The sequence below is a fragment of the Leptodactylus fuscus genome, chromosome 8 (genome assembly GCF_031893055.1).
Source record: "Leptodactylus fuscus isolate aLepFus1 chromosome 8, aLepFus1.hap2, whole genome shotgun sequence".
NCBI classification, from domain to species: domain Eukaryota; kingdom Metazoa; phylum Chordata; class Amphibia; order Anura; family Leptodactylidae; genus Leptodactylus; species Leptodactylus fuscus.
In genome coordinates, this window is record NC_134272.1 from 64788320 (window position 1) to 64815967 (window position 27648).

At 43.3% G+C, this 27648-nt stretch overlaps 4 protein-coding genes across 7 annotated transcripts in view; 3 read left to right on the forward strand and 1 right to left on the reverse strand.

The window, feature by feature from the left end:
• SH3BP4 (SH3 domain binding protein 4) overlaps positions 1-27648 on the reverse strand; it is a 111252-nt gene that overhangs the window by 1366 nt on the left and 82238 nt on the right. The gene's annotated exons all lie outside the window — the stretch shown is intronic.
• Positions 6303-7233, forward strand: LOC142217256 (UDP-glucuronosyltransferase 1A1-like). The gene is made up of 2 exons (XM_075285451.1): positions 6303-7166; positions 7219-7233. Exons 1-2 carry the CDS (start codon positions 6303-6305, stop codon positions 7231-7233), a joined length of 879 nt encoding a protein of 292 aa, XP_075141552.1.
• The window catches only part of LOC142216244 (UDP-glucuronosyltransferase 1-2-like), a 35250-nt gene continuing 17635 nt past the window's right edge, over positions 10034-27648 (forward strand). Inside the window, exon 1 of one of the 4 annotated variants that reach the window (XM_075283925.1) lies at positions 10034-10897. In XM_075283925.1, the coding sequence (XP_075140026.1) occupies positions 10034-10897 (864 nt within the window). Of the gene's footprint in view, positions 10898-17426; positions 18271-22591; positions 23456-24726; positions 25903-27648 lie in introns of those variants that run through there. The other 3 variants (XM_075283929.1, XM_075283927.1, XM_075283926.1) reach the window with 3 other exon arrangements.
• Positions 19888-20915, forward strand: LOC142216798 (UDP-glucuronosyltransferase 1A1-like). Its single transcript, XM_075284827.1, has 2 exons — positions 19888-20783; positions 20904-20915. Exons 1-2 carry the CDS (start codon positions 19926-19928, stop codon positions 20913-20915), a joined length of 870 nt encoding a protein of 289 aa, XP_075140928.1. The 5' UTR covers positions 19888-19925.

Here is a 27648-nt window from a genome sequence, read left to right on the forward strand (position 1 = left end):
AGTTGCTATTGCAATTGGTCGAGACGTCCCCTTCCAATACAATCAGATGCTAACAGATGCAGAGGGTAGATTTCTCTTCCTGAAGGGATCCATCGCATCCAGAAAGATTACGCTGGCCTGTATTTATGCCCCCAATCATGACCAAGTTCACTGGATTAGGCAAACATTATCAACGCTTAGACAATTTGCTGTTGGCGAGTTAATTATCGGTGGCGACTTTAATGTGACAGTCAACCCCCTCCTAGACTCATCGACAGGGAAATCGGCCATCTCACAGATAGCCTTACGCTCCCTTCACAACTCATTTCATGAATATCATCTACTAGACTCTTGGCGCTCCCTTAACCCAAATACGAAAGATTATACACACTACTCTCCCAAATATAGATCCCACCAGAGACTTGACTATATACTGTGCTCAAGTTCTTTACTCTGCTCACTGGTAACATCTAGGATAGACTGTGCTACACTATCTGATCATTCGCCAGTTTCCACAACCTTTGTTATATCGGAGCTGACACCTAAAGAGTGGAACTGGAAACTCAATGACACAATCCTGGGGGATACTGTATTTATTAATGATCTGAAACTTAAATTAGCGGAATTTTTCCGTATAAATCAGACCCCTGACGTCTCCATGGGCTCTGTTTGAGAAGCCCACAAAGCCTTTACACGCGGTTTATTAATTGCTAAAGGATCACAACTGAAAAAGAAGAAGCAGGAGGAGATTGACTCTCTTCTCACACGCATTTCCTCTATTGAGAAATCACATAAGCGCACACAACTTATGTCCCTACTAGAGGAACTGACCTCTTTAAGAGAAAAACTGAAACGTATTTTAGATAGACAATCGGCTAAGTTTCAACTTTACTATAAATTGAAACTTTACTCCCATGGAGACAAAGGGGGCAAATTAATGACAGCACTAGTTAGAAGGGCCAGAGCAAAATCCTATATAAATGCAATAAAGGATGATACAGGGAAAGTTCACCAAAAAACAAAAGATATAGCTGAAACCTTTAGGAACTTCTATGAGCGATTATACAATCTACCTACTCATGCCGAGACTTCTGACCACGCTCAGGCTACATCTGAGTTTCTTCAATCCCTTCATCTCCCTCAAGTATCTCAGGCAGACTCAGAGATGTTACTTGCTCCAATCTCTCTCTTGGAAATGAAAGAGGTCTTAGCATCCTTCCCACTAGGGAAAAGTCCTGGCCCTGATGGGTTTACTATGCTCTATTACAGGAAACTCCAGGATGTCTTGCTTCCGCACCTGACCACACTGTGTAACGCCTTATTAGCTGGTGAATCCTTTCCTAAACAATCACAGGAAGCTTTTATTACCTTGATAGCCAAAGAGGGAAAAGACACATTTCAATGCGGCAGCTATCGTCCAATATCCTTACTTAATTTAGACGTTAAATTTTGGGCAAAATTGCTGGCATTACGCCTTCGCTCTATCATACCCAAAATTGTTAATGAAGAACAGACTGGATTTGTAAAAGGGAGAGAGGGGAAAGATAATGCTCACAAATTGTTACACTCCATAATATTTTCATAAATATGGTTTTCTCCCTTTACAAAGAACCCCATGCCCGTCTGCGTGTTAATGGCACTCTTTCGGCACCATTCAATATAAAAAACGGTACAAGACAGGGCTGTCCTTTGTCCCCTTCATTGTTCGTTCTTACACTTGAAACACTGTTACAAGCTGTTCGTCTCCACCCAAAGCTCCTTGGTTTTCAACTGAGGACTAGGACGTTGCATAGTGTGGCTTTTGCGGACGACGTCTTGTTCCTGTCCTCTGACCCTCTTACCGAACTGCCGATACTGACGTCTCTGATGGAAAAATATGGACAGATATCGAACTACAAGCCTAATATCTCAAAATCCGAAATTCTTGTTATAACTCTTCCGACGGCTGTGAGGAAACTTGCTCAAAGTTCCTCTCCCTTTGTTTGGAAACGAGACTACCTCACCTATCTTGGAATTAAACTCACCAGCAACCTAAAGAATCTATTTGATGAAAACTTTGCTCCTCTTCTACACACTCTCAAGACCGAGCTCCACAGACTCGACATACCATTCCTCTCCTGGTTTGGAAGGCGTAATTTGCTTCAGACATACATTCTGCCCAAACTGTTATACAAGATTCAGATGCTCCCCATTGCCCTTCTGCCTAAGTTCCTAAGTAATGTTAGGACTCTCTTCTTGCGTTATCTTTGGAGACACAAACCGGCAAGAATCTCACACAGTCAGCTTATTAAAAAGAAGTCCCAAGGCGGTATTCAATTACTGGACTTTAGACTATATTATGAAGCAAATTTACTTTCTAGATGGCTTTCACTGGCAGCTCCAGCCCGCGACTCTGTGACTCGAGAGATCGCTGAATTACAACACGGCCATAACCTCCTCGCTCACCTATGGACTCCAAATCCAAATTATCTTAGGAAACCTACCTGTGATGTTCTCCTGAAAGGGCTAGGGGAGATGTGGCTAAAATGGAACAAAAAGCTCGCACCACCACCTTCTCGTTTGTGTCCGGCTCATCTGACTCCTAGACTACTTTCACCTCCAATAACGGGCTATGAGGATTTTTGGGCCAAACTTAACCATCTTTCATTCTCAGAACTCTACGACTTCAACTTCTCACCATTGTCTATCTCCCAACTCAGAAGTTACTTACCTGACACGCCTATAACCTCCCTCCATTATGACCATTTTAGATGGTGTACGGAATCGGTTCCCCAGCGGAAAACCATTTTTCGGCCCTTAACTAAATTCGAACAGAAAGTGATGACCCCCACCAGAACTGGTAGGAAACTAGCTGAGTGCAAATCAATTCTGAACGAGAATTCCTCTTCGGAGAAACCTTCTTTTCTTGTTGAGTGGGAAAGGGAACTCGACCTCAAATTTACTGATGAAGAGGCATTTTCCATTCTAAAAAATTCACATGGTTTTTCTCAATGTGTAAAGCTCCAGGAATCGCATTTCAAAGTCCTTTCCCGCTGGTACAGATCCCCATCGTGGCTATTTTCTCACAATCTTGCAGATACTGACCAATGCTGGCGCTGTAAAGCTGAGACTGGAACCCTTCTCCATGTCTGGTGGTCTTGTCCCCTTATCCGTGATTTCTGGGACCAAATACAAACTCAAATTCACAATATCACGAACTCTTCTGTTGTTTTGACGCCTTCTATGGTTCTCCTGTCCTTACCCTCTCCTGACTACTCTCCGAGTAGGAAGAACCTAACTACACATCTACTTGAAATTGCTAAATCTTTGATTCCCCAATTTTGGCAACAGCCCGATCTCCCTTCTATCCCACAATGGTCTGCAAAAGTATCACAAGTAGCTAGATTTGAGGAAATGTTGAGCTGGCCCAATGGAACGCACGATAGATTCCTTCGTACCTGGAAACCCTGGTTGGAGCACACCAACACAAACCTATCCTCGGACTGATTGTCGGATTCGAAGGTCTGTGTGACCCAACTCCCGTCCTGGAGCGTACTCTCCTATTACCATTACCTTTCCTTCCCTTCACATGTATATCCTACATTTCTCTCATTACTTTTTCTTTTACCCCTCCCTAATCTTTCTTACTGTTTTTCTTTTTATTATTTTTGTTATTTTGATATGTCGAACCTAACCTTGTTATATGAACATATCCTTTTATTGAAGACTGTCTAGGACCTTGTTAAGACAGTGGTTACGCAGTTCACTACTTGTTACGATATGTTGTTTGAATGCTATGATGTTATATCCTTATTTCTGATTACTTATTGAAGAACATGTCTCTGTTTTTTTTCACTTCCAACTATGGCGATTGTATACTTGTAAAATTCTGAAAATCCTAATAAACTAAGAATTTAAAACAAACAAACAAACAGTCTAGTGTCTATAAGGGCTGATGCACGTGAGCGTATGCTCCCATATGACCTGGGAACACTAACGTGTAAACTCTAGTGAACCAGTGAACCACGAGGTTGAATTCTAGGTTTTAGGTTATACAAGCATGGCATTGCATGAGTAGTGAGTTAATCATTATATCAATCAATATTAGTTGTCTAATTGACCTTAGAAAATCCTCCCTGTCACTTACAACACTACTGACATGGTCTGTTGACCTCTGCACAGCATTAAAAGCAACTTAACTCCCTGATGACAGGATCAGTTTTGACCTCGAGGACGTGAATACATTCATTTTAATTATTATTTTTTCTTGCTTATCGTAGCTTTGTTTTGCATAGGACACGCATGTTAAAAAAAAATGCCAGCACTATGATCTCAGATCTCCGAATAAGCGTAAGATATTACTCATTCAAAGCTGCAGGTGCTATTGAAAGCTGCATATGGTCAACCCAGACATGTATTAACAAGAGACCAGAGGTTGGCTGCGATGTCAGCCAGAACAAAATCCCACACCAATACTTGCCAAATGGATAAATTAACAATCAGACTTTACTTCATTAAACAGCAACCAATATGAGGCCTGTTGGGACCTGCTTCGTGTTGACGGATTTTTAATCAAATAAAGTCTTATTGTTATCAATTTGGCAAGCACTAGAGCAGGATTTTGTTCTGGCTGACAACGCAGCCAACCGTTGGGTCATTGTATATAACAGGTGTGTTGTTAGTATTGTGCCCTGTAATGCGGTGGTAGCAGTTGAAGATGCATAGGGGAGGTGGTAGACTCCCTTAAAGGCCTTTATATGCTGGTCAATTTGTCATGAAATATCCATTTTTTTTTCACAGTATACATATAATTGAATTTAAAGATCTATGGCATTGTAATTATATTATACTGTATAAACTCGAGTATAAGCCGAGTTTTATACTCGAGTCAAGTTTTTTGTTTTTTTTTTTTTTTGTTTTTTTTTTTTGGGGGGGGGGGTCTCTGACCAGACGCAATAGTAATGTATAGAATCTCCCATAAAATAATGAAAAAAAAAGAAGCTTTAAAAAAATATAATAAAAAAATAAAATAAATAAAAGCTCTAAATCCCTCCTTTCCCTAGAATACATATAAAAGTAGAAAATTACTGTGAAATACATACACATTAGGTATCCCTGTGTCTGTGCCCGGTCTACTAAATATAGGGTATCTGCAGTGCTCCTGTTCCGTCGGGAAGGGGTTAATAGGAGCACTGCAGATACCCTATATTCAGCCAGGCTGAATTCCAAGTGGGGGAAAAAAAACAGTCCTCAAGCTCAGGGAAGGGGCAAAACACCCCCTCCCCTTCCCCAGCATCTACTGCACCCAGAAACTCCTTCCATTTTGATTTTTTAAATTTTCCAGTAGCTGCTGCATTTCCCCTCCTCAGCTTATACTCAAGTCAATAAGTTTTCCCAGTTTTTTGTGGTAAAATTAGGCTTATATTCGGGTCGGCTTATAATCGAGTATGTACAGTAATTGCAGTGAATACTCAATTCAATAATTTCTGATATGAAGACAGGACCATACCATATGATCAGGTTCTCCTCCAGAGTAAGGTAGACCTCCATAGACATGCTTATTTAAAATAATTTCTCCTTATCATCCATGCAAAACTATATTTCTTAATATGTTCCTGGGGGAGAGTGGTGGAGCCAGATCCTGTCCACACATCCTGATATCTGATCTGATGAAGGGGTAGAATCCTGTGTGAATCCAAGTAAACCCCGAAACGCGTCATCTGAATAAACTACAATAATTGTTTTTAAATTGGTCCGAGTGAGCGCGTTCTACTTTTTCCCTGGTATATCCAGTACTTACCCACTATATTTCTTAATATGCTCTTTTGTAGCCATCAGTGGATGTCACAAAACTAATAATAATGTATAGTCTTTACCAGGAATAAACAAAGCGGAGTTGATTTAAAAGAAGCCCCTATGGGATTATATACTGTACACGAGAAGTACTTATCACCAGATATGGCACAGCATTGTACACAGATTCCTACCTGAAATGCTATACTAAAATCTAGGACTGAATAGTACACAAAAGTCCTTTATTCCTGCCTGGAATTAAATATCTATTGGTAAGGGTGTAGATGGCTTCAATTCTATAGAAAAATAACTGAGAGCTTCCAAGTAATGTAATGTGCAGTGACATACGTTTAGAGTATATTATCGCCCTATAGAACCCTATGACCTTTACAACCAGTTCAAATATAAAGATTGCAGATCTCTGGTACAGAGCTCACAGTACAGGGTCCTAGTTTATGGCGATGTGACGTGATGCAGGCTGTAACATAAAGGTACACGTGTGTAAAAGCCTTTTGCAGGAGAGCTTTATTTTACAAAGATACAGAGAAGACATGGCTGCAATTCAACTCTCTTTATTCCTCACTACTGGCATTCTATTATTAACCTCTGGATATGTAGCACTTGTTGACGCTGGGACAATTCTTGTGGTGCCCGTAGATGGCAGCCATTGGCTTAGTATGCGTCCTGTGGTGGATACATTGACACAGAAAGGACATCGGGCTGTCGTCCTTGTACCAGATGTTAACTGGCATCTTAAGACATCTGAAGGCTATGAAGTAAAGATTTACCCAGTATCTTACACATTTCAGCAACTAAATGACCTTTTCTCTTCTTTCTCATATGAAGTCTTCATTGACAGACCTTTGCTGGAAAAGTTCTTTATAATCCAAAAGCATCTGAAAGAGAATTCAGCCTATATGCTGGACAGCTGTGCTCGAATGTTGAAAAATTCTCAGCTACTACAGTCCTTAGAGGCGATAACCTTTGACGTCGTTTTTACAGATCCTATACTCCCATGTGGTCAGATACTGGCTGAGCACCTTTCTGTGCCCTCTGTTTTTTTCTTGCGTGGTATACCGTGCCATGTAGATGCCAAAGCTTCTCATTGCCCGATGCCATTATCCTATGTACCAAGGTTACTGTCCAGTATGACAGATCGTATGAGTTTTCCTGAGCGTGTGATGAATCTCTTCTATGAACTTACTACACATTTTATATGTGATCAAGTTTACTCTCCCTACCAGCAGCTGGCCACAGAGTTTCTTGGGAGAGATGTAAATTTGCAGGAAATTCTTGGCCATGCGTCCATTTGGCTGATGAGAATGGACTTTGCCTTCGATTTCCCAAGACCAGTGATGCCCAACATGGTCTCCATAGGAGGAATCAATTGTGGTCAGAAGAAACATCTAAATCAGGTGTGGATTATATTCTTTGATACAATTTTTTATTGTTTTTTTTATTTTGTAGCTTTATGAGGTGTAACATGAAGCTCCTATGCCACAATTCAAAATCTGTACCAGGCCATCCAACTATAGAGTATCATTCATAGTACTGGGGTCTTCATATTGGGATATGACATCTTTTGAGCCCCCTGAAGCTCCTGGACCTGCATGTGAATATACCCTCTGCATGCCCCTGCTTGCCCCAGGTGCAGTTAGAAAATTATGGAGGTTAGTATCTGAGGATGCAGGTTTTTAGTATTTGGCCTCTTGAACTTGATGAAAACCTTCCCTTTTCTGCCTGCAAAGCAGTATGCTACAAGTTAGTACTTTTTGCTGACTTTTATAACTTGATAGAGGTAGAAGTTTTTTCATATCAGTCAGGTGAGGGAGAAGTGCAGAATATGCAGAAAGTAGCTTAGAAAGGAATCAGACTCTGTCCTTTGGTTATAATGGCATCGACTATCTGTATGAGAGGCACGTGTGTATGGCACGTGTAGGCATGTGTGTGCATATATGTGTGCATGTGTGTGCATATACTGTATATACATGTGTATGTGTTATGTGTATGCTAAGTTTGTACATACCGTATGTATTAAATGGGTTTGTGTGTTTGTGAGTAATGTCTTTATATGTTTGTATAAATGAGTGTAATTCTTATGTATTGGGAGGTTATGGGGGTCTGGTGACCCCTGTTTGCCAATTTCCTATTGCTGCAGTTTAGATATAAAAGTGTGCTTGAACTTCTTGGTCATTGGGTCTGATGGATATGGGTGTTCTCTGTATCAGGTCACTGTTGACTTTACAGGGGGTTCAATGACCACTTACAAAAGTGTGTTTATTTCACAAAACTTTCCAGAACTTGTTGCAGTTAATAATTCACAGTACTACTATACAACAGAATATTCTATTTGTAACTTATGAGTAACTTCTACTGCTACTTCTCATTCTATTCCTTTACCAAATGAACCTTTTTACTACACTGCTGTTTAGTCCTCTACATCACAGGTCACACTGTAGACCTCAGATAGCCAACTTTTCTCTAACCTCTGCACTTTTTGCAAGTTGCCCTCTTTTGCAGTTAGACTATCCCAGCCCACTAGTCACAAGTGGCAACTACATTTCAGGTCAGCACACCAAATTTTATTCATCAGTGATATTAAGATGAGAACTTTTGGATCATGGTCCTTCTGAAAGCAAGTCATACATTCTGTCCTCCAGTCCTTCTTTCTCCTCATAAATACCTGCGTCCCGTGACATGTCCCGTGACACGTCATGTGACGCCAGGGAGCGTGCAGAAGTAGGCCCGAACCTGCTCAAAGCGTGGAAAGGTAAGTAACACTTTTTTTTAATGTTCTCTTACCTTTCCTGGACCTCCGATTATTATACTCGGGGGTTTGAAAAGACCCCCCAGTATAATAACGATGTTTGTGGGGCCCGTGGCGTCACGTACCGATCCCAGCCCCTGCCAGGATTGGTAAGTAAATAGGGCCCATTACTGGCTGGAGTAACTCCAGCCAGTAACAGGTAAAAAAAAAAACGCAGCTGTAGCGGCTGTCGCTGGGCCCCTAACGTCCCGGGCCCTGTGGCAGCCGCTACCCCTGCTACCCTGGTAGTTACACCACTGCTCGTATCAGTGTTGCAGTGCAATTGTCCAGTGTTACGGCGCACATGATCACTTCAGCATCAGGGTCTTCCAGGCTCTATGTTCACACTGGCACCTCCTCCACCATAACTCACATCTAAGACATTGAACGGACAACTAAACAGACTCTTACAGTTAAAAATGTAATCTCTTTACCTGTGTGAGGGAATATAAATTTATTCCACATACAAGTTCACCACTATGAATATAAATTATTCCTTTATCCCTTAAAGGGGTTATCCAACGTATCGAGAACAGGAGGATCTTTCCCTCACTGCACATTTAGTTTGACCACGGTCAGGCTGAATGTGGGTGTAACAGTTGGTATAAAGCACTCCTATTCACTTCAGTGGGAGCACCGGAGGTAGCTGAGTGCTGTATTTCAGCTATCTCCGGTGCTCCTATTGAACTGCCTGTTCTCTATTAAAAGGAAGTTAGATAGGTTAATAAAGTATATCACAAAAGATTTTCACCTCTCCCACCCCCGACACAATAGCAAAAGAATAAAATAAAATAGAATTTACACCTTAGGAGCAACACGGTGGCTCAGTGGTTAGCAGTGCTGGAGTCCTGGGTTCGAATCCTGCCAGGAACAACATCTGCAAGGAGTTTGTATGTTCTCCCCGTGTTTGCATGGATTTCCTCCCATACTGCAAAGACATATTGATAGGAAAAAAGTATATATGGGGCTCACAATCTACAAAAAAAATTAAAGTTACACCTTAATTTGAATTTGAGAATTTTGGACTTCAGTGACACAACTAATATTAATATTTACAAAGCAGAGTTAGTTTTATACATTTTTATGGTTGTAAAAGGCAAGAGAAGTACTTCTCGCGACTTAGCATTATACGGTATATTGGACATCAGAACAAGTTCTTACCTGAAACACTATCCTAAAATCCATATATGAATAATCAGTATACAAAAGCCTTTATTCTTGCCTAGGATTATATATCTGTACTGATCAGGGTATAGACTGCCACAATTCTATAGAAAGCTACTAGAAAAATAATTCACTACTATTAGGTCCAGGTTTTGTGACCTTTACAACCAGTGTAAATATAGAGGCTTACCCTGCGTTGGCCTGGTTTATGGCTTTGTGATGAAATGCAAACTGTTACATATTAAAGTGCAAAAGTATAAAGCACTTGGCCAAAAGTTTTATTCTGCAGAGATACAGAGCAAGGACGTGGACATGGCTCCAATGCAACTCTCCTTATTCCTCACTACTGGCATTGTATTATTAACCTCTGGACATGTAGCACTTGTTGACGCTGGGACGTTTCTAGTGGTGCCCGTCGATGGAAGCCATTGGCTTAGTATGCGTCCTGTGGTGGATATATTGACGCAGAAAGGACATCGAGGTGTCGTTCTTGTACCAGATGTTAACTGGCATCTTAAGACATCTGAACACTATGAAGTAAAGAACTATCCAGTATCTTACACACTTCAGCAACTAAATGACAATTTATTTTCTTTCACATATGAACTCTTTACTGAAAGACCTATGCTGGAGAAGTTCTTAATAACCCAAAGACATCTGAAAGAAAGTGCAGGCTTTATGTTAGACAGCTGTGCTCGAATGTTGAACAATCCTCAGCTAATACAGTCCTTAGAGGCGATGAATGTTGATGTTCTCTTTACAGATCCAATGCTACCATGTGGTCAGATACTGGCTGAGCACCTTTCTGTGCCCTCTGTTTTTTTCTTGCATGCCTTACCGTGCCATCTAGATGCTAAAGCGTCTAAGTGCCCAGTACCACTATCCTATGTACCAAGAATGCTGTCCGGCTTCACAGATCGTATGAGTTTTCCTCAGCGTGTGAAGAATATCTTCTATGAGCTAACTTCACATTTTCTCTGCAATATACTTTTCTCTCCCTACCAGCAGCTAGCCACAGAATTTCTTGGGAGAGATGTAAATTTGCAGGAAATTCTTGGCCATGCATCCATTTGGCTAGTCAGATTGGATTTTACTATTGACTTTCCAAGACCTCTTATGCCCAATATGATCACGATAGGAGGAGTCAATTGTCATCAGAAGAAGCTACTTAATAAGGTACAGATTTAATTCTTTGATATAATGTATCTGTGTCTAGAATATATAGAATATATGCACAGTGTTAGTTATTAGGGATTATCAAGTCTTCATTTTCTATTGGTTTGTATTTTTTAGTTTTATGATTAGTGAATGGTCTATATGGGCAGCTGTAAACCAACAATAGGGAAAGAGTATTAGAAAGAGAGCATAGCACAAATGGAATGGAAAATCTATATCGAAGCAGGAGCAAGTTATAGCAATAACTAATAATTCTTATTGTGTCTGCCTCTGCAGACGAGGTCGGAGGAAGTTCTGCTCCTATTCAAGGTAATAGGTGCAGAGGAGCAGCCCTGTCCATTCTATAGTGGTGGTGATAGGAATATGGGAGCTCTGCACCTATAACGTGAATGACCCTCTTGCAGACACAGAACACATCTTTATTCTGGAACCTTTACTTTATTGGTGTATTTTTTCATGTGAACGGCAACTTGTAAAGCCTGTAGTGGTATCAGCTCCTTGACCAGGGCAAAGGACTTTGAGTGCTGCAGGAATTTTCCCCCCAAAGTCTGTCTACACCTAGACACCTGTCTATCACCACCTAAGTGCCACTGTGGGTCATGGAGGGGTCCTTAATCTAGTGGCACAGAATCCCAAGCAGGAACTTGGTGCCCCAACTGACTAGAATACCAGTACCATGGCGATCATGCAACAGAGGTGTGAGCAGTGGCTAACCACTATTGTGATTGACAGGGTAGTCTTAAGGGTTAATGAAGATTCAATGACAGGTCTTGGAAAAGTCTTTAGACAGTAGTCCTTAAAGTTTGGCATGCTGACTTGCACAGTCTTCTAACCTTGACTCCTCTAGAGTGCATATGCAAGTAATGACTATGGGCTGTGAAACTACAGTATACTGCAAAGGAATAACTCATACTCCCTGTCAGTTCTGCTCTTTATTTGTTGTTGGTATACCAGGTTATCCTTTGGCACTAATTTTCCTCTCCAAAAAGGTGTTCCCGCTTTTGCAACACGTCTTACTATTTCTGACTCCACAGTGGAGTGCAGACTAAGGGAAGGTTCACACTTATTATTTGTTACTCTCATCTGTCACAGGATTAGAGTATCAGACATTTAATGACAGGTGCAGACTGAGCCCCCTTTTGTCAGGTATTTATCTGCATTCACTCTAGTGTAAAAAAACAAAACATAACAGAAGCGTTATTCTGTCATGTTTTTAACTTTTCTGACCATAGAAAAATTCCAGAACCTTTTATTTTGTTACAAAAGTAAAAAACCATGACATAAGATGATGTCTGTCAAATTGTTTATATTAGAGTCAATGAGAATGGACATCCTATGATGGATGAGAGTAGAGATGAGCGAACAGTGTTCTATCGAACACATGTTCGATCGGATATCAGGGTGTTCGATATGTTCGAATCGAATCGAACACCGCGTGGTAAAGTGCGCCAAAATTCGATTCCCCTCCCACCTTCCCTGGCGCCTTTTTTGCACCAATAACAGCGCAGGGGAGGTGGGACAGGAACTACGACACCGGGGGCATTGAAAAAAATTGGAAAAAGTCATTGGCTGCCGAAATCAGGTGACCTCCATTTTAGACGAATAGTGGATTTCAAATCCGGGTCATATGAGAATGTGAACTTTGTGACTATGAGACAGGGATAGCTGTACAGGCAGGGATAGCTAGGGATAACCTTTATTTAGGGGGGAATGTTATTAAAAATAACTTTTTGGGGCTCTATCGGGTGTGTAATTGTGATTTTTGTGAGATAAACTTTTTTCCCATAGGGATGCATTGGCCAGCGCTGATTGGCCGAATTCCGTACTCTGGCCAATCAGCGCTGACCAATGCATTCTATTAGCTTGATGAAGCAGAGTGTGCACAAGGGTTCAAGCGCACCCTCGGCTCTGATGTAGCAGAGCCGAGGCTGCACAAGGGTTCAAGCGCACCCTCGGCTCTGATGTAGGAGAGCCGAGGGTGCACTTGAACCCTTGTGCACCCTCAGCTCTGCTACATCAGAGCCGAGGGTGCGCTTGAACCCTTGTGCACACTCTGCTTCATCAAGCTAATAGAATGCATTGGCCAGCGCTGATTGGCCAATGTATTCTATTAGCCTGATGAAGTAGAGCTGAATGTGTGTGCTAAGCACACACATTCAGCTCTACTTCATCGGGCTAATAGAATGCATTGGCCAGCGCTGATTGGCCAGAGTACGGAACTCGACCAATCAGCGCTGGCTCTGCTGGAGGAGGCGGAGTCTAAGATCGCTCCACACCAGTCTCCATTCAGGTCCGACCTTAGACTCCGCCTCCTCCGGCAGAGCCAGCGCTGATTGGCCGAAGGCTGGCCAATGCATTCCTATGCGAATGCAGAGACTTAGCAGTGCTGAGTCAGTTTTGCTCAACTACACATCTGATGCACACTCGGCACTGCTACATCAGATGTAGCAATCTGATGTAGCAGAGCCGAGGGTGCACTAGAACCCCTGTGCAAACTCAGTTCACGCTAATAGAATGCATTGGCCAGCGCTGATTGGCCAATGCATTCTATTAGCCCGATGAAGTAGAGCTGAATGTGTGTGCTAAGCACACACATTCAGCACTGCTTCATCACGCCAATACAATGCATTAGCCAGTGCTGATTGGCCAGAGTACGGAATTCGGCCAATCAGCGCTGGCCAATGCATTCTATTAGCCCGATGAAGTAGAGCTGAATGTGTGTGCTAAGCACACACATTCAGCACTGCTTCATCACGCCAATACAATGCATTAGCCAGTGCTGATTGGCCAGAGTACGGAATTCAGCCAATCAGCGCTGGCCAATGCATTCTATTAGCCCGATGAAGTAGAGCTGAATGTGTGTGCTAAGCACACACATTCAGCACTGCTTCATCACGCCAATACAATGCATTAGCCAGTGCTGATTGGCCGAATTCCGTACTCTGGCCAATCAGCGCTGGCTCTGCTGGAGGAGGCGGAGTCTAAGGTCGGACCTGAATGGAGACTGGTGTGGAGCGATCTTAGACTCCGCCTCCTCCAGCAGAGCCAGCGCTGATTGGCCGAATTCCGTACTCTGGCCAATCAGCGCTGGCCAATGCATTCTATTAGCCCGATGAAGTAGAGCTGAATGTGTGTGCTAAGCACACACATTCAGCACTGCTTCATCACGCCAATACAATGCATTAGCCAGTGCTGATTGGCCAGAGTACGGAATTCGGCCAATCAGCGGTGGCTCTGCTGGAGGAGGCGGAGTCTAAGGTCGGACCTGAATGGAGACTGGTGTGGAGCGATCTTAGACTCCGCCTCCTCCAGCAGAGCCACCGCTGATTGGCCGAATTCCGTACTCTGGCCAATCAGCACTGGCTAATGCATTGTATTGGCGTGATGAAGCAGTGCTGAATGTGTGTGCTTAGCACACACATTCAGCTCTGCTTCATCAGGCTAATAGAATGCATTGGCCAGCGCTGGTTGGCCGAATTCCGTACTCTGGCCAATCAGCACTGGCTAATGCATTGTATTGGCGTGATGAAGCAGTGCTGAATGTGTGTGCTTAGCACACACATTCAGCTCTGCTTCATCGGGCTAATAGAATGCATTGGCCAGCGCTGATTGGCCGAATTCCGTACTCTGGCCAATCAGCACTGGCTAATGCATTGTATTGGCGTGATGAAGCAGTGCTGAATGTGTGTGCTTAGCACACACATTCAGCTCTACTTCATCGGGCTAATAGAATGCATTGGCCAGCGCTGATTGGCCAGAGTACGGAATTCGGCCAATCAGCGCTGGCTCTGCTGGAGGAGGCGGAGTCTAAGATCGCTCCACACCAGTCTCCATTCAGGTCCGACCTTAGACTCCGCCTCCTCCAGCAGAGCCAGCGCTGATTGGCCGAATTCCGTACTCTGGCCAATCAGCACTGGCTAATGCATTGTATTGGCGTGATGAAGCAGTGCTGAATGTGTGTGCTTAGCACACACATTCAGCTCTACTTCATCGGGCTAATAGAATGCATTGGCCAGCGCTGATTGGCCGAATTCCGTACTCTGGCCAATCAGCACTGGCTAATGCATTGTATTGGCGTGATGAAGCAGTGCTGAATGTGTGTGCTTAGCACACACATTCAGCTCTACTTCATCGGGCTAATAGAATGCATTGGCCAGCGCTGATTGGCCGAATTCCGTACTCTGGCCAATCAGCACTGGCTAATGCATTGTATTGGCGTGATGAAGCAGTGCTGAATGAGTGTGCTTAGCACACACATTCAGCTCTACTTCATCGGGCTAATAGAATGCATTGGCCAATCAGCGCTGGCCAATGCATTCTATTAGCGTGAACTGAGTTTGCACAGGGGTTCTAGTGCACCCTCGGCTCTGCTACATCAGATTGCTACATCTGATGTAGCAGTGCCGAGTGTGCATCAGATGTGTAGTTGAGCAAAACTGACTCAGCACTGCTAAGTCTCTGCATTCGCATAGGAATGCATTGGCCAGCCTTCGGCCAATCAGCGCTGGCTCTGCCGGAGGAGGCGGAGTCTAAGGTCGGACCTGAATGGAGACTGGTGTGGAGCGATCTTAGACTCCGCCTCCTCCAGCAGAGCCAGCGCTGATTGGTCGAGTTCCGTACTCTGGCCAATCAGCACTGGCCAATGCATTTCTATGGGGAAAAGTTAGCTTGCGAAAATCGCAAACTGACAGGGATTTCCATGAAATAAAGTGACTTTTATGCCCCCAGACATGCTTCCCCTGCTGTCCCAGTGTCATTCCAGGGTGTTGGTATCATTTCCTGGGGTGTCATAGTGGACTTGGTGACCCTCCAGACACGAATTTGGGTTTCCCCCTTAACGAGTTTATGTTCCCCATAGACTATAATGGGGTTCGAAACCCATTCGAACACTCGAACAGTGAGCGGCTGTTCGAATCGAATTTCGAACCTCGAACATTTTAGTGTTCGCTCATCTCTAGATGAGAGCAATGGACATTAACAATTACAGCCTAAGATGGAGGTGATTCAATAAGTCTTCACAACTCCTGCATGCTACAAAGAAACTGTAAGGTTGCCACTGCTTTCTCACAGCTCTTTCTCTCTGTCGCCATAACCACTGATTGTTCATGTGCTTCCTTGTTCCCAGGAGTTCTCCTTATCTAAAAAATCCTGATACCTCCTTATCTAAAAAATTGTCTATGCCCTCCAATCATCTGTGCCCTCCATTACGGGTTACATAACTTTATTAAAGTTAACTCAAAGCCTTAAAGGGATTCTTCCATTAAAACCTCTTTTTTTGTGGATAGGACGTCGGAATAGCCTTTAGAAAGGCTATTCATCTCTTACCTTCAGATGTGATCTCCGCCGTGCCGTTCCTTAAAAATACCAGTTTTTACCGGTATGCAAATTAGTTCTCTCACAGCGATGGGGGCAGGCTCGAGAACATGATCCTGTGATGCCTCTATCATCGGTTGGATCCTCCCCTTCTCTGTCGTCTTCCTCCTTCATCACCTCCGACGCCTGCGCAGATGGCTCTGCCAGTGAGACACCAGCAGAGCCGAGCGTGTATTCCGGCCGGAGGCCGTTTTTGGGAGGCCGCTCCTGCATTGAACTACAAGAGTAAGAGCGGCCTCCCAAAAATGGCCGCCAGCTGGCATGCGCAGTCGGCTCTAATAGTGTCTCATTTGCAGAGCCAACTGCGCAGGCGTCGGAGGTGATCATCGGTTGGATCCTCCCCTTCTCTGTCGTCTTCCTCCTTCATCACCTCCAACGCCTGCGCAGATGGCTCTGCCAGTGAGACACCAGCAGAGCCGAGCGTGTATTCCGGCTGGAGGCCGTTTTTGGGAGGCCGCTCCTGCATTGAACTACAAGAGTAAGAGCGGCCTCCCAAAAATGGCCGCCAGCTGGCATGCGCAGTCGGCTCTAATAGTGTCTCATTTGCAGAGCCAACTGCGCAGGCGTCGGAGGTGATGAAGGAGGAAGACGACAGAGAAGGGGAGGATCCAGCCGAAGATAGAGGCGTCGCAGGATCCTGTTCTCGAGCAGCAGTGGGGATGCCCCCATCGCTGCTAGAGAACTAATTTACATACTGGTAAAAAACGGTATTTCTAAGGAACGGCGCGGCGGAGATCACATCTAAAGGTAAGAGACAAATAGCCTTTCTAAAGGCTATTCCAACATCTTATCCACAAAAAAGAGGTTTTAATGGTAGAATCCCTTTAAATTAAAGTTAACACAAAAGCCACACAAAATATTTGCACTCTCTAAGTTTTCCCTCCGCACATATAGACATAAAACAAGTCAATTTCATATTAAACTGTTGCTGCTTTAAGTACAGTAATGTATTTATGGATTTAATATTGACCTGGGAGAATTTATCTTATGCTATCTGAAACGAGACAGCTTTTGTTAGACATGGGAGTGTTCTATGTTTGAGTCACTAAAGTACATAAAGAACATTGAATAGTTTTATTTACTTTTTGGAAACGAAACTTGTAAGGAAGCATTTAGCATTGATTCTCAGCAGAAGGTTAGTTGGGATTGCTGAGCTCCTAGACATGGCGCACATTTTCTCATCTATTGTGGGTCTTTGGATCCTTATGGTACTGAGCTTCCCTGTCGGGGCTGAGTGTGGGAATTTACTAGTAATTGCCCAGGATCCTGATACCTGGTTGGACATGCATAGCATGGTGGAGAAGTTACAACACAGAGGACACAATGTAGTGCTGGTTATACCCAGGAACCACCTGATCATGGAATCCTCCGAAGGGGTCACAGTAAAAATGTACTCTGCTCCATTTTTGGAGTCTGGACTAAACATACATATGGAACCTATGTCTGATGATTTTCAATTGAGCAGTCTGCTGAGTGATATCAGTACAGAATCCAGAAGGATGATTTACGCAGCATCCGTCCTTTCCCGTACTTGTTTACATCTACTAGATGATAAAATGTTGATCCATTATTTGCAAAGAAGTGTTTTTGATGCCGCCATAATGGATCCATTCTTTCCTTGCGGTCCTATCCTTGCAGAACAACTCCATCTACCGTCTATTTATTTTTTGCCAACATTACCTTGTGGTTGGGGCAACAGGGCCACAAGGTGTCCAGATGTGAATTACGCCAATATTAATAATATACACAGTCTTTTGGAGCGTCTGAAGAGTCTGCTTCTTCAGTTCATAGAAAAAATAGCATGTCAGCAAATTGAAAAGGAATATACGAAACTGGCCTCACAATTCTTACATAAAGATGTCAAGTTATTTGATCTCTTTTCCCGGGCTGAGATTTTTCTCTATAAATATGACTACGTTTTGGAGTCTGCTAAACCGTTCATGCCAAATATGGTGTTTATTGGAGGACATAGTTGTGATCGGAAGCAGAGATTAGACAAGGTGAGTAGCTTTCCACAATGACTGGTAGAATGTAAGAAATTCTCCAAGTTCTGTATCCTGCAGTAAAATATACATAGGAGGTCATGTAATACTTATCTATGAAGTCATAATTTCAGACGCTATCCATTTTCATTTTTTTTCTTCAATAGATTGCAGTAGTGTTTTACACTGCACCCAACACCTGCCATCTTAGACAACAGGATTTTTTGGGGCTCTATTGGTGTCTGTAATTTTAAGCATCTATTATTACTGTTGTTGTGCTGCTATAATGGGGCAGACCAATGGAAAGCAGCACTGATGTGAATGTAGACTAACCAGTCACCAATGTTTCTTACAGTCAGTCTGCTGATCCGTTCCATCTTTGACTGATGGCTGCCTAAGAGGCAGGGGTGAACCTAGCTTTTTTGCGGCCTGAGGCGGACGACAGAAAGCCGCCCCCCCTTCCCTCCCCGGGAGGAGGGGGCGGGGCAGATGGGGCGGCATTAGCAGGCAGAGAGCAGGCAGGGAGAGGACCTGCTCTCTGCTAAGCGTGAGGGGAGGCCGCTGGAGCAGCGCTGCGTCCACAGGGCCTCCCCAATCCACCGCTTGCTTCCTGTGCCGGGCTGCCGAGACGGTGGCGCTAAGCCAGTCCAGGACAGCTTGCCCTGTACTGGCTTAGGTCAGCAAAAATGCCCGCCCCCATCGCTGCGAGAGAAATAATTTGCATACCGGTAAAAAACGGTATTTCTAAGGAACGGCGCAGCGGAGATCACATCTAAAGGTAAGAGACGAATAGCCTTTCTAAAGGCTATTCCGATGTCTTATCTCCAAAAAAAAAAAGGGTTTTAATGGTAGAATCCCTTTAATGACTTTGACTCTACACCTATATATAGACAAACATGGTAGAAAGGGGGAAAAAATTGAGAAATGTAATGAAATATACACCTATATATTATGCTTTTCAACTATATACTGCCTCTGTTCTGCTTGTTTTTCCTTCACGCACCTGTTACATACACATAGCTCTGCCAGCTTCATAGTCTCCCCCGCACTCGGCTTTGCTACCTGCACACTCTCCACCTCCCCCCACACTCAGCTCTGATAAGTCCAAATTTCCTCATGCACACTTAGTACTGCTACATCCATTTTTGCTCTGAGGAAGAGGGGTGATGTCAGGCAGTATTGAGACAGTGGTTAGTGTGCCATATTGTTGCTTGCTTGGCAAGGCAATGTTATACAAGTAGGAGATGTGTTTGTGGGGACCAAGAGACAAGGCTCCTGTGTTAGGTTACTAGTTGCAGATCCAGAAACAGACAATGGCTGGCTCGACTTTCTGGCCAGTGCATACTTTATTCTCCCTTTAAGTAACTAGTTTTATACTACATACAGTGTCCCCATGGTTTGTTGCCATCATGCCTCCTCCACGTTATAATAGTACATCGGCAGTCATTTTATCTTCTCATTTAATGTTTAATATCACCAGTTGATATCACTGCCAAATATTGAGAAACAGTTTTTTCAATCCTATAAATACTTTATTTAGAAACAAAGGTCTGTTTGTATGTTCTGAAAAGAACACAGTGATATAAATGGACAGATTAAACCTTGGACCTTCTAACTAGGCTGACACTGGGAAGATTATTATTTTCATTACTGGCTGTGCAGTGGTTGTCACCATGAATACTCGCTTATTCTTCGGAATCGTCACGAGAAGTCTTTTATTTTTCATTTCGATACAATTTACTGAAGGTGGAAAGTTGCTTGTGATCCCACATGATGGAAGCCACTGGCTTAGTATGCGCGGTTTAGTGGACAAGTTATCTGAAAAAGGTCACCAAATTGTTATATTTGTCCCGGACGTCAACTTTCATATGAAGAACCTAGACCAGTACACTGTGATAACTCTCCAAGCAACATACAGCAAAGAGCTTATGGAGTCACTCATAAAGAAATTCTCTTATGATATGTTTGAACGTAGGACAATTCTAGAGAATATACAGATGACATATCAGGGAATGGTAAATATGTCCAACCTTATTATATCTAGTTGTGAGAACCTTCTGAAGAATGAAACGCTCATCAAGTATTTGGAGAAGAGTCACTTTGATGCCCTGTTGAGTGATCCTATGTTTCCATGTGGAGAAATAATTGGTGAACACTTAGCCATTCCTTCCGTATTTTTCATGCGTGGGGTTCTGTTTTCAGTGGATCTGGATGCGGCTCAGGTCCTGAGTCCTCCTTCCTATGTGCCCAGAATGTTCACTACCTATACTGACCATATGACCTTCAAACAGAGACTTGTAAACTTCCTACTAGCCTCCATTCAACCTATTGCATCTAAAATATTTTATGCGCCATTTGTTCGTGTAGCTTCAGAGTTTCTGCGGAGGGATGTCACAATTTTGGACCTCTTCAGTCGTGCTTCCATCCTGCTTTTGAGAGGTGACTTTATCTTTGATTTCCCTAGACCTATTATGCCAAATATGATTTTTATCGGAGGCATCAACTGTGCCAACAAGAAGCTTCTTGACAAGGTAGAAAAAAATTTCAGCAATTCTGTTACATGCTGTTTTGCTTGTTCTGCTTGTATTGTGCTATTTGTATTGGATAGAGGTTTCTGGATGTTTTGGTTGTTTTAAAATTGCGTTAACTAGGGAAAAGCTTAAAATTTCAAGGCTAAGGCCCCATGTAATGAGCCAGAGCCAAAAAGCGCTGCGGAAATGCATCTCGATTAATTCTGCAGAGCTTTTCACAGAAGAGGAAATCTCTGCAGACTTTCTGCCCCTACTCTACCTATACAGAATTTGTGCAGCATGCTGAGCTATCCTGTCCTGTAAAATTCCAGACTCCCTAGTCTTCACCACTTCATATTTTACACAGGAACTGCGCTACACAGTATAATGTCTCTCTATTGCCCCCCACACAGTATAACACCCACTTTACTGGCCTTTACATGGTATAATGCCCTCTTTACTGGACCGCTCACAGTACATTGCTCCCTTTATGGACTCCTATGCAGTATAATGCCCCTTTATTAGTCCCCACAAAGTATATAGTGCTCTTTTGTGGACCCCACACGGTGAAACATTAGGCCAGTACCTATTGGATTAGTCCATCAGGTAAGCACCAATATTTACTACTCCTTGAACCCCACTCCTGTCTAGGCCCACCTCTACCTTACCCACCAGGAGGTACTGCAAACTATGTTCCGATACTGCATAAAGTCTGGATGTGATGCCACGTGGAAAGCAGCACTGATGTGAATGTAGTCTAACCAGTCTCCAATGTTTTTTACAGTCAGTCTGCTGATCCGTTCCATTTTTGACTGATGGCTGCCTAAGAGGCGAGGTTTAGCAAAAGAGACTGAGCTTAAGAGACACAGAGAGATTTATTTATACACATATAGATTTATATGTGATGTGATGCAAAGGTTTCAGGCAGGTTTGGAAAATATTCTGCAAAGGAAGAATGCTTTGAAAAATAGAAGTATTAATAGTTTATATTTATTAATACTTGATGATGTTGCGATGACGGCTATGATATCATACCATATCATCACTTCCAGGACTCTTTGTTCTGCTTTACGTTGAAGATAGTTCTTAATGACTTTGACTCTACACCTATATATTATGCTTTTCAACTATATACTGCCTCTGTTCTGCTTCTTTTTCCTTCACACACCTGTTACATACATATAGCTCTGCCAGCTCCATAGTCTCCCCCCGCACTCAGCTTTGCTACCTGCATACACCTCCCCCCACACTCAGCTCTGATAAGTCCAAATTTCCTCATCCACACTTAGTACTGCTACATCCATTTTTGCTCTGAGGAAGAGGGGTGATGTCAGGCAGTATTGAGACAGTGGTTAGTGTGCCATATTGTTGCTTGCTTGGCAAGGCAATGTTATACAAGTAGGAGCTGTGTTTGTGGGGACCAAGAGACAAGGCTCCTGTGTTAGGTTACTAGTTGCAGATCCAGAAACAGACAGTGGCTGGCTCGACTTTCTGGCCAGTGCGTACTTTATTCTCCCTTTAAGTAACTAGTTTTATACTACATACAGTGTCCCCATGGTTTGTTGCCATCATGCCTCCTCCACGTTATAATAGTACATCGGCAGTCATTTTATCTTCTCATTTAATGTTTAGTATCACCAGTTGATATCGCTGCCAAATATTGAGAAACTGTTTTTTTCAATCCTATAAATACTTTATTAAGAAGCAAAGGTCTGTTTATAAGTTCTGAAAAGAACACAATGATATAAATGAACAAATTAAACCTTGGACCTTCTAACTAGGCTGACACTGGGAAGATTATTATTTTCATTACTGGCTGTGCAGTGGTTGTCACCATGAATACTCGCTTATTCTTCGGAATCGTCACGAGAAGTCTTTTATTTTTCATTTCGATACAATTTACTGAAGGTGGAAAGTTGCTTGTGATCCCACATGATGGAAGCCACTGGCTTAGTATGCGCGGTTTAGTGGACAAGTTATCTGAAAAAGGTCACCAAATTGTTATATTTGTCCCGGACGTCAACTTTCATATGAAGAACCTAGACCAGTACACTGTGATAACTCTCCAAGCAACATACAGCAAAGAGTTTATGGAGTCACTCATAAAGAAATTCTCTTATGATATGTTTGAACGTAGGACAATTCTAGAGACTATACAGACGAGATATCAGGGAATGGTAAATATCTCCAACCTTATTATATCTAGTTGTGAGAACCTTCTGAAGAACGAAACGATCATCAAGTATTTGGAAGAGTATAACTTTGATGCCCTGTTGAGTGATCCTATATTTCCATGTGGAGAAATAATTGGTGAACACTTAGCCATTCCTTCCGTGTTTTTCTTGCGAGCGGTTCCGTTTTCAGTGGATCTGGATGCGGCTCAGACTCCGAGTCCTCCTTCCTATGTGCCCAGAATGTTCACTACCTATACTGACCATATGACCTTCAAACAGAGACTTGTAAACTTCCTACTGGCCTCCATTGAACCTATTGCATATAAAGTATTTTATGCGCCATTTGTTCGTTTAGCTTCAGAGTTTCTGCGGAGGGATGTCACGATTTTGGACCTCTTCAGTCGTGCTTCCATCCTGCTTTTAAGAGGTGACTTTATCTTTGATTTCCCTAGACCTATTATGCCAAATATGATTTTTATCGGAGGCATCAACTGTGCCAACAAGAAGCTTCTTGACAAGGTAGAAAAAATTTTCAGCAATTCTGTTACATGCTGTTTTGCTTGTTCTGCTTGTATTGTGCTATTTGTATTGGATAGAGGTTACTGGAAGCTTTGGCTATTTTAACAGGGAGTCAACTTAGAACTCTAGTATATTTTGTAAAACCGTTTTTTTTTTGTTTTTTTTTTGGCACAGACACAAAATCCTGCATGTACGACTTTGTGTCCGTGCAAAAAAAAAAAAAAATGGTTTCCAGGTGGAGAGGCCACATCGGGAAACCGGCAGTTACCTTTAAAAACCCAATCAAATGAATGGGTTTTAAAGCTGACTGCCGGCAAGCTGTCCCCTGTCCAGTTTGCCCAGGGTTTAGGATGGAAACCCCGGCATGGACAGCAGTGGAAGTGTGAAAGCCCCCTTAGACCAATTTTTTTTGACTTGTATGGCTTCACTTTAAAGGGCTTTGCAGGAAATTATATGGTTAAAATGCCCCAAATTGTGACAACATATTAAAGTATGAGTTTGACCCAAAGTCAAGTAATAGGTGATATAAATGTAGACAGTCTAAACATGTGCCAGATTTATTATCCAGCATCTGTCACTGTGATCAATCTGGCTCATTTTTAGACTACCTGTCTAAGTTTACACTATGTAAATATTAGAAAATTTAGTCACTTTTTTAAGCTGTTTGGAGCAATAGCTTTATGGACCCATCATGTTATATGGTGTCCTAAACTACTCGCCCTGCACCACCACGTCCCCCTCTCTTGCTCACTCAGCCTGCACCCCATGTCCCCCTCTTGCTCACACACAGCTTGCACCATGACATCCCTCATTTTGCTCACTCAGCCTGCACCACCAATTCCACCTCTCGCTCACTCAGCCTACACCACCACTTCCCTCTTGCTCACACTCAGCCTGTATTACTACATCCTCCTCTTGATCACACATAGCCTGCACCACCACTCCTCCCTCTCACACACTCAGCCTGCACCACCACTCCTCCCTCTCACACACTCAGCCTGCACCACCACTCCTCCCTCTCACACACTCAGCCTGCACCACCACTCCTCCCTCTCACACACTCAGCCTGCACCACCACGCCCTCCACTTGCTCACACTCCCAGCAGCTTCCTCTTCCTATATAACAAGTAACACCACACTGTCCTGTACAATACAACATAGCTCTGCCCACACAACAGTCTGATCACATGGTCAGACCGTAAGGGGGGGAGGGGCTCCTTTAGTCTTGTAGATAATAACATCTCTCGGTTGTTTATGTCTGCCCTATATGGGGACATTAGCCCGGTCTGCCCCTCCCTAGCCCTGGCCCTGCCTCTCTGTCAGCAGCTCCATATGGTATACAGAGTCCCCATGACTGCCGCTCTCCTTCCTACACCCTGTTGCAAAGCTACAGCTGATATCACTGCCAAGTATGGAGACACAGTGCAAGTAATGGAGAAACAGTTTTTTGTTTATTTTAATCTCATAAATCCTTTATTGAGAAGCAAAGGTCTGTTTGTATGATCTGACAATACACAGTGATAGAGACGTGCAGGTTCAGCCTCCTACCTTGTTCCTTATTCACAGCCGGCTGTGCGCTGCTTGTCATCATGAATTCTCACTCACTCTTCAGAATCGCTACAAGAAGTCTTGTATTTTTACTTTTGTTACAGTTTACAGAAGGCGGGAAGTTACTTGTGATCCCACAAGATGCAAGCCACTGGCTTAGTATGCGAAATTTAGTGGACAAGTTATATGAGAAAGGACACGAAATTGTTATCATTGTCCCCGAAAACTACTTTCATATGAGGGGCTTAGACAAGTACACCGTCATATCGCCCTATGGACCACACAGCAAGGAGCTTATGGAGTCACTGACAAAGGATTTCACTGACAATATATTTGCACATAAGACAATTCTAGAGAAAATGTTGGTGTCATATCATAGAATGGCAGCTATGCACGACCTTGTTATATCGAGCTGCGAGAACCTTCTAAGGAACGAAACGCTCATCAAGTATTTGGAGAAGAGTCACTTTGATGTCCTGTTGAGTGATCCTATGTTTCCATGTGGAGAAATCATTGGTGAACACTTATCTATTCCTTCCGTATTTTTCATGCGAGCGGCTCTGTTTTCAGCGGATCTGGATGCGGCTCAGGCTCCGAGTCCTCCTTCCTATGTGCCCAGAGTCACGACTACCTATACTGACCATATGACCTTCAAACAGAGACTTGTAAACTTCCTACTAGCCTCCATTGAATCTATTGTATATAAAATATTTTATGCGCCATTTGTTCGTGTAGCTTCAGAGTTTCTGCGGAGGGATGTCACGATTTATGACCTCTACAGTCGTGCTTCCATCCTGCTTTTGAGAGGTGACTTTGTCTTTGATTTTCCAAGACCTGTTATGCCAAATATGATTTTTATCGGAGGCATCAACTGTGCCAACAGGAACGTACTTGAAAAGGTAGAAACTATTTTTCGACAATTCTGTTACATATTCTTTTGCTTGTTCTGCTTGTATTGTGCTATTTGTATTGGATAGAGGTTTCTGGATGTTTTGGTTGTTTTAAAAGTGCGTTAACTAGGGAAAAGCTTAGAATTTCAAGGTTAAGGCCCCATGTAATGAGCCAGAGCCAAAAAGCGCTGCGGAAATGCATTTCGATTAATTCTGCAGAGCTTCTATAGGTTTTCTATAGGTTGTAAATAACTGCACATCCATCTGCATAGCGAATCACTTTTGGATGAGATATAATGGGTGACACTAAGGGACCACATACGGGAGTTGCATATTTGATGGGTTGAAAAGTTGAACCTTTAATCCTTCAGCTTTCAGGTGAGCACTGCAACCTCTTCACTGAATACCAAGGTCCATACATATGAGTCTGTGCTTGGCACCATTCAATTAAATAGGAATGAATTGCAAATAGGCCATATGACGAATCATTGTGACATCACTGACCTGTGAAATGGAAGAAGAGCTCACCTGAACTCTGCTGTTGCTTCAAGCAGATGATCTGTGGTGGTCCTGGGTTTCAGATCCCCACCAATCAGATACTTACCTCTCCCAATACTGCTCTCCGTTTGGGAATTCCTTTCCTGAATCTGCTTGACAAATGTGGAGAGAAAAGTCCTCTCCGCATTTTTTCACATTTTTCGAGTGGAAACCCAGCAGACCCAATTATAGTCTATAAAAAGCCGAATGCTAGTGTGAACCTAGTGTAAGGCCCCACATATCTAATCACGGTTAATCAACACTGCAGAAAAAATTGCGGCGGAAATGCATTGCGTTTTTTACACAGCGTTTTATAGTATAGGGCAGACCTGGGCAAAGTCCGGCCCCCGGGCCATAGCCGGCCCTCTGACTGATTCAGTCCGGCCCGCACAGCTTTGACTAGGGAGGCGTGTCTAGGGGGGCGTGTCTAGGGGGGCGTGCCTTAGTGCCGGCAGAAGATGGAGACATGTGAGTGTGTCATAAGGTACTGTGAGATGTAAGGTGAGCTGCAGGGTGGAGAGTGTGTGTGTTTGTGTCTGTCTGTATGTGTGTGTCTATGTGTGTGTGTCTATATGTGTCTGTCTGTCTGTATGTGTGTGTCTGTATGTGTGTGTGTCTATTCGTGTCTGTCTCTATGTGTCTGTCTCTATGTGTCTGTCTCTATGTGTCTGTCTATATGTGTCTTTCTATATGTGTCTGTATGTATGTGTGTGTCTGTATTTGTGTGTCTATATGTGTCTGTCTGTCTATATGTGTCTATCTATATGTGTGTGTCTGTATGTGTGTGTGTGTGTATATGTGACTGTCTGTATGTGTGTGTGTGTCTATATGTGACTGTCTGTCTATATGTGTCTGTCTGTCTGTGTCTCAGTAACCTAGGGGTAGAGATGGAAGGGGAATGTTATACTATAGTAGGGCAGAGATGGCAGATGGAGGGGGGGACATGAAACTGGGGGAGAGATGGAGGGGGGGGGACATGAAATGGGGAAAATAAAGGGGGATATGAAACTGAGGGAGAAGTGGAGGGGGAGACATGAAACTGGGGGTAGATGAAGAGGGCACTTAGACTGGGGGGACATTAAACCATGGAGGAAGCTGTAGGGGGACCTGTCTGCCTCTAGTTGCCCTCAGTTTAATGTCCCGCTCCAGCTGTCAATTTATTGCCCCCCTCCAACTACCCCCACTGTTTAATGTCCCCTCCAGCTGCTCCAGTTTCAT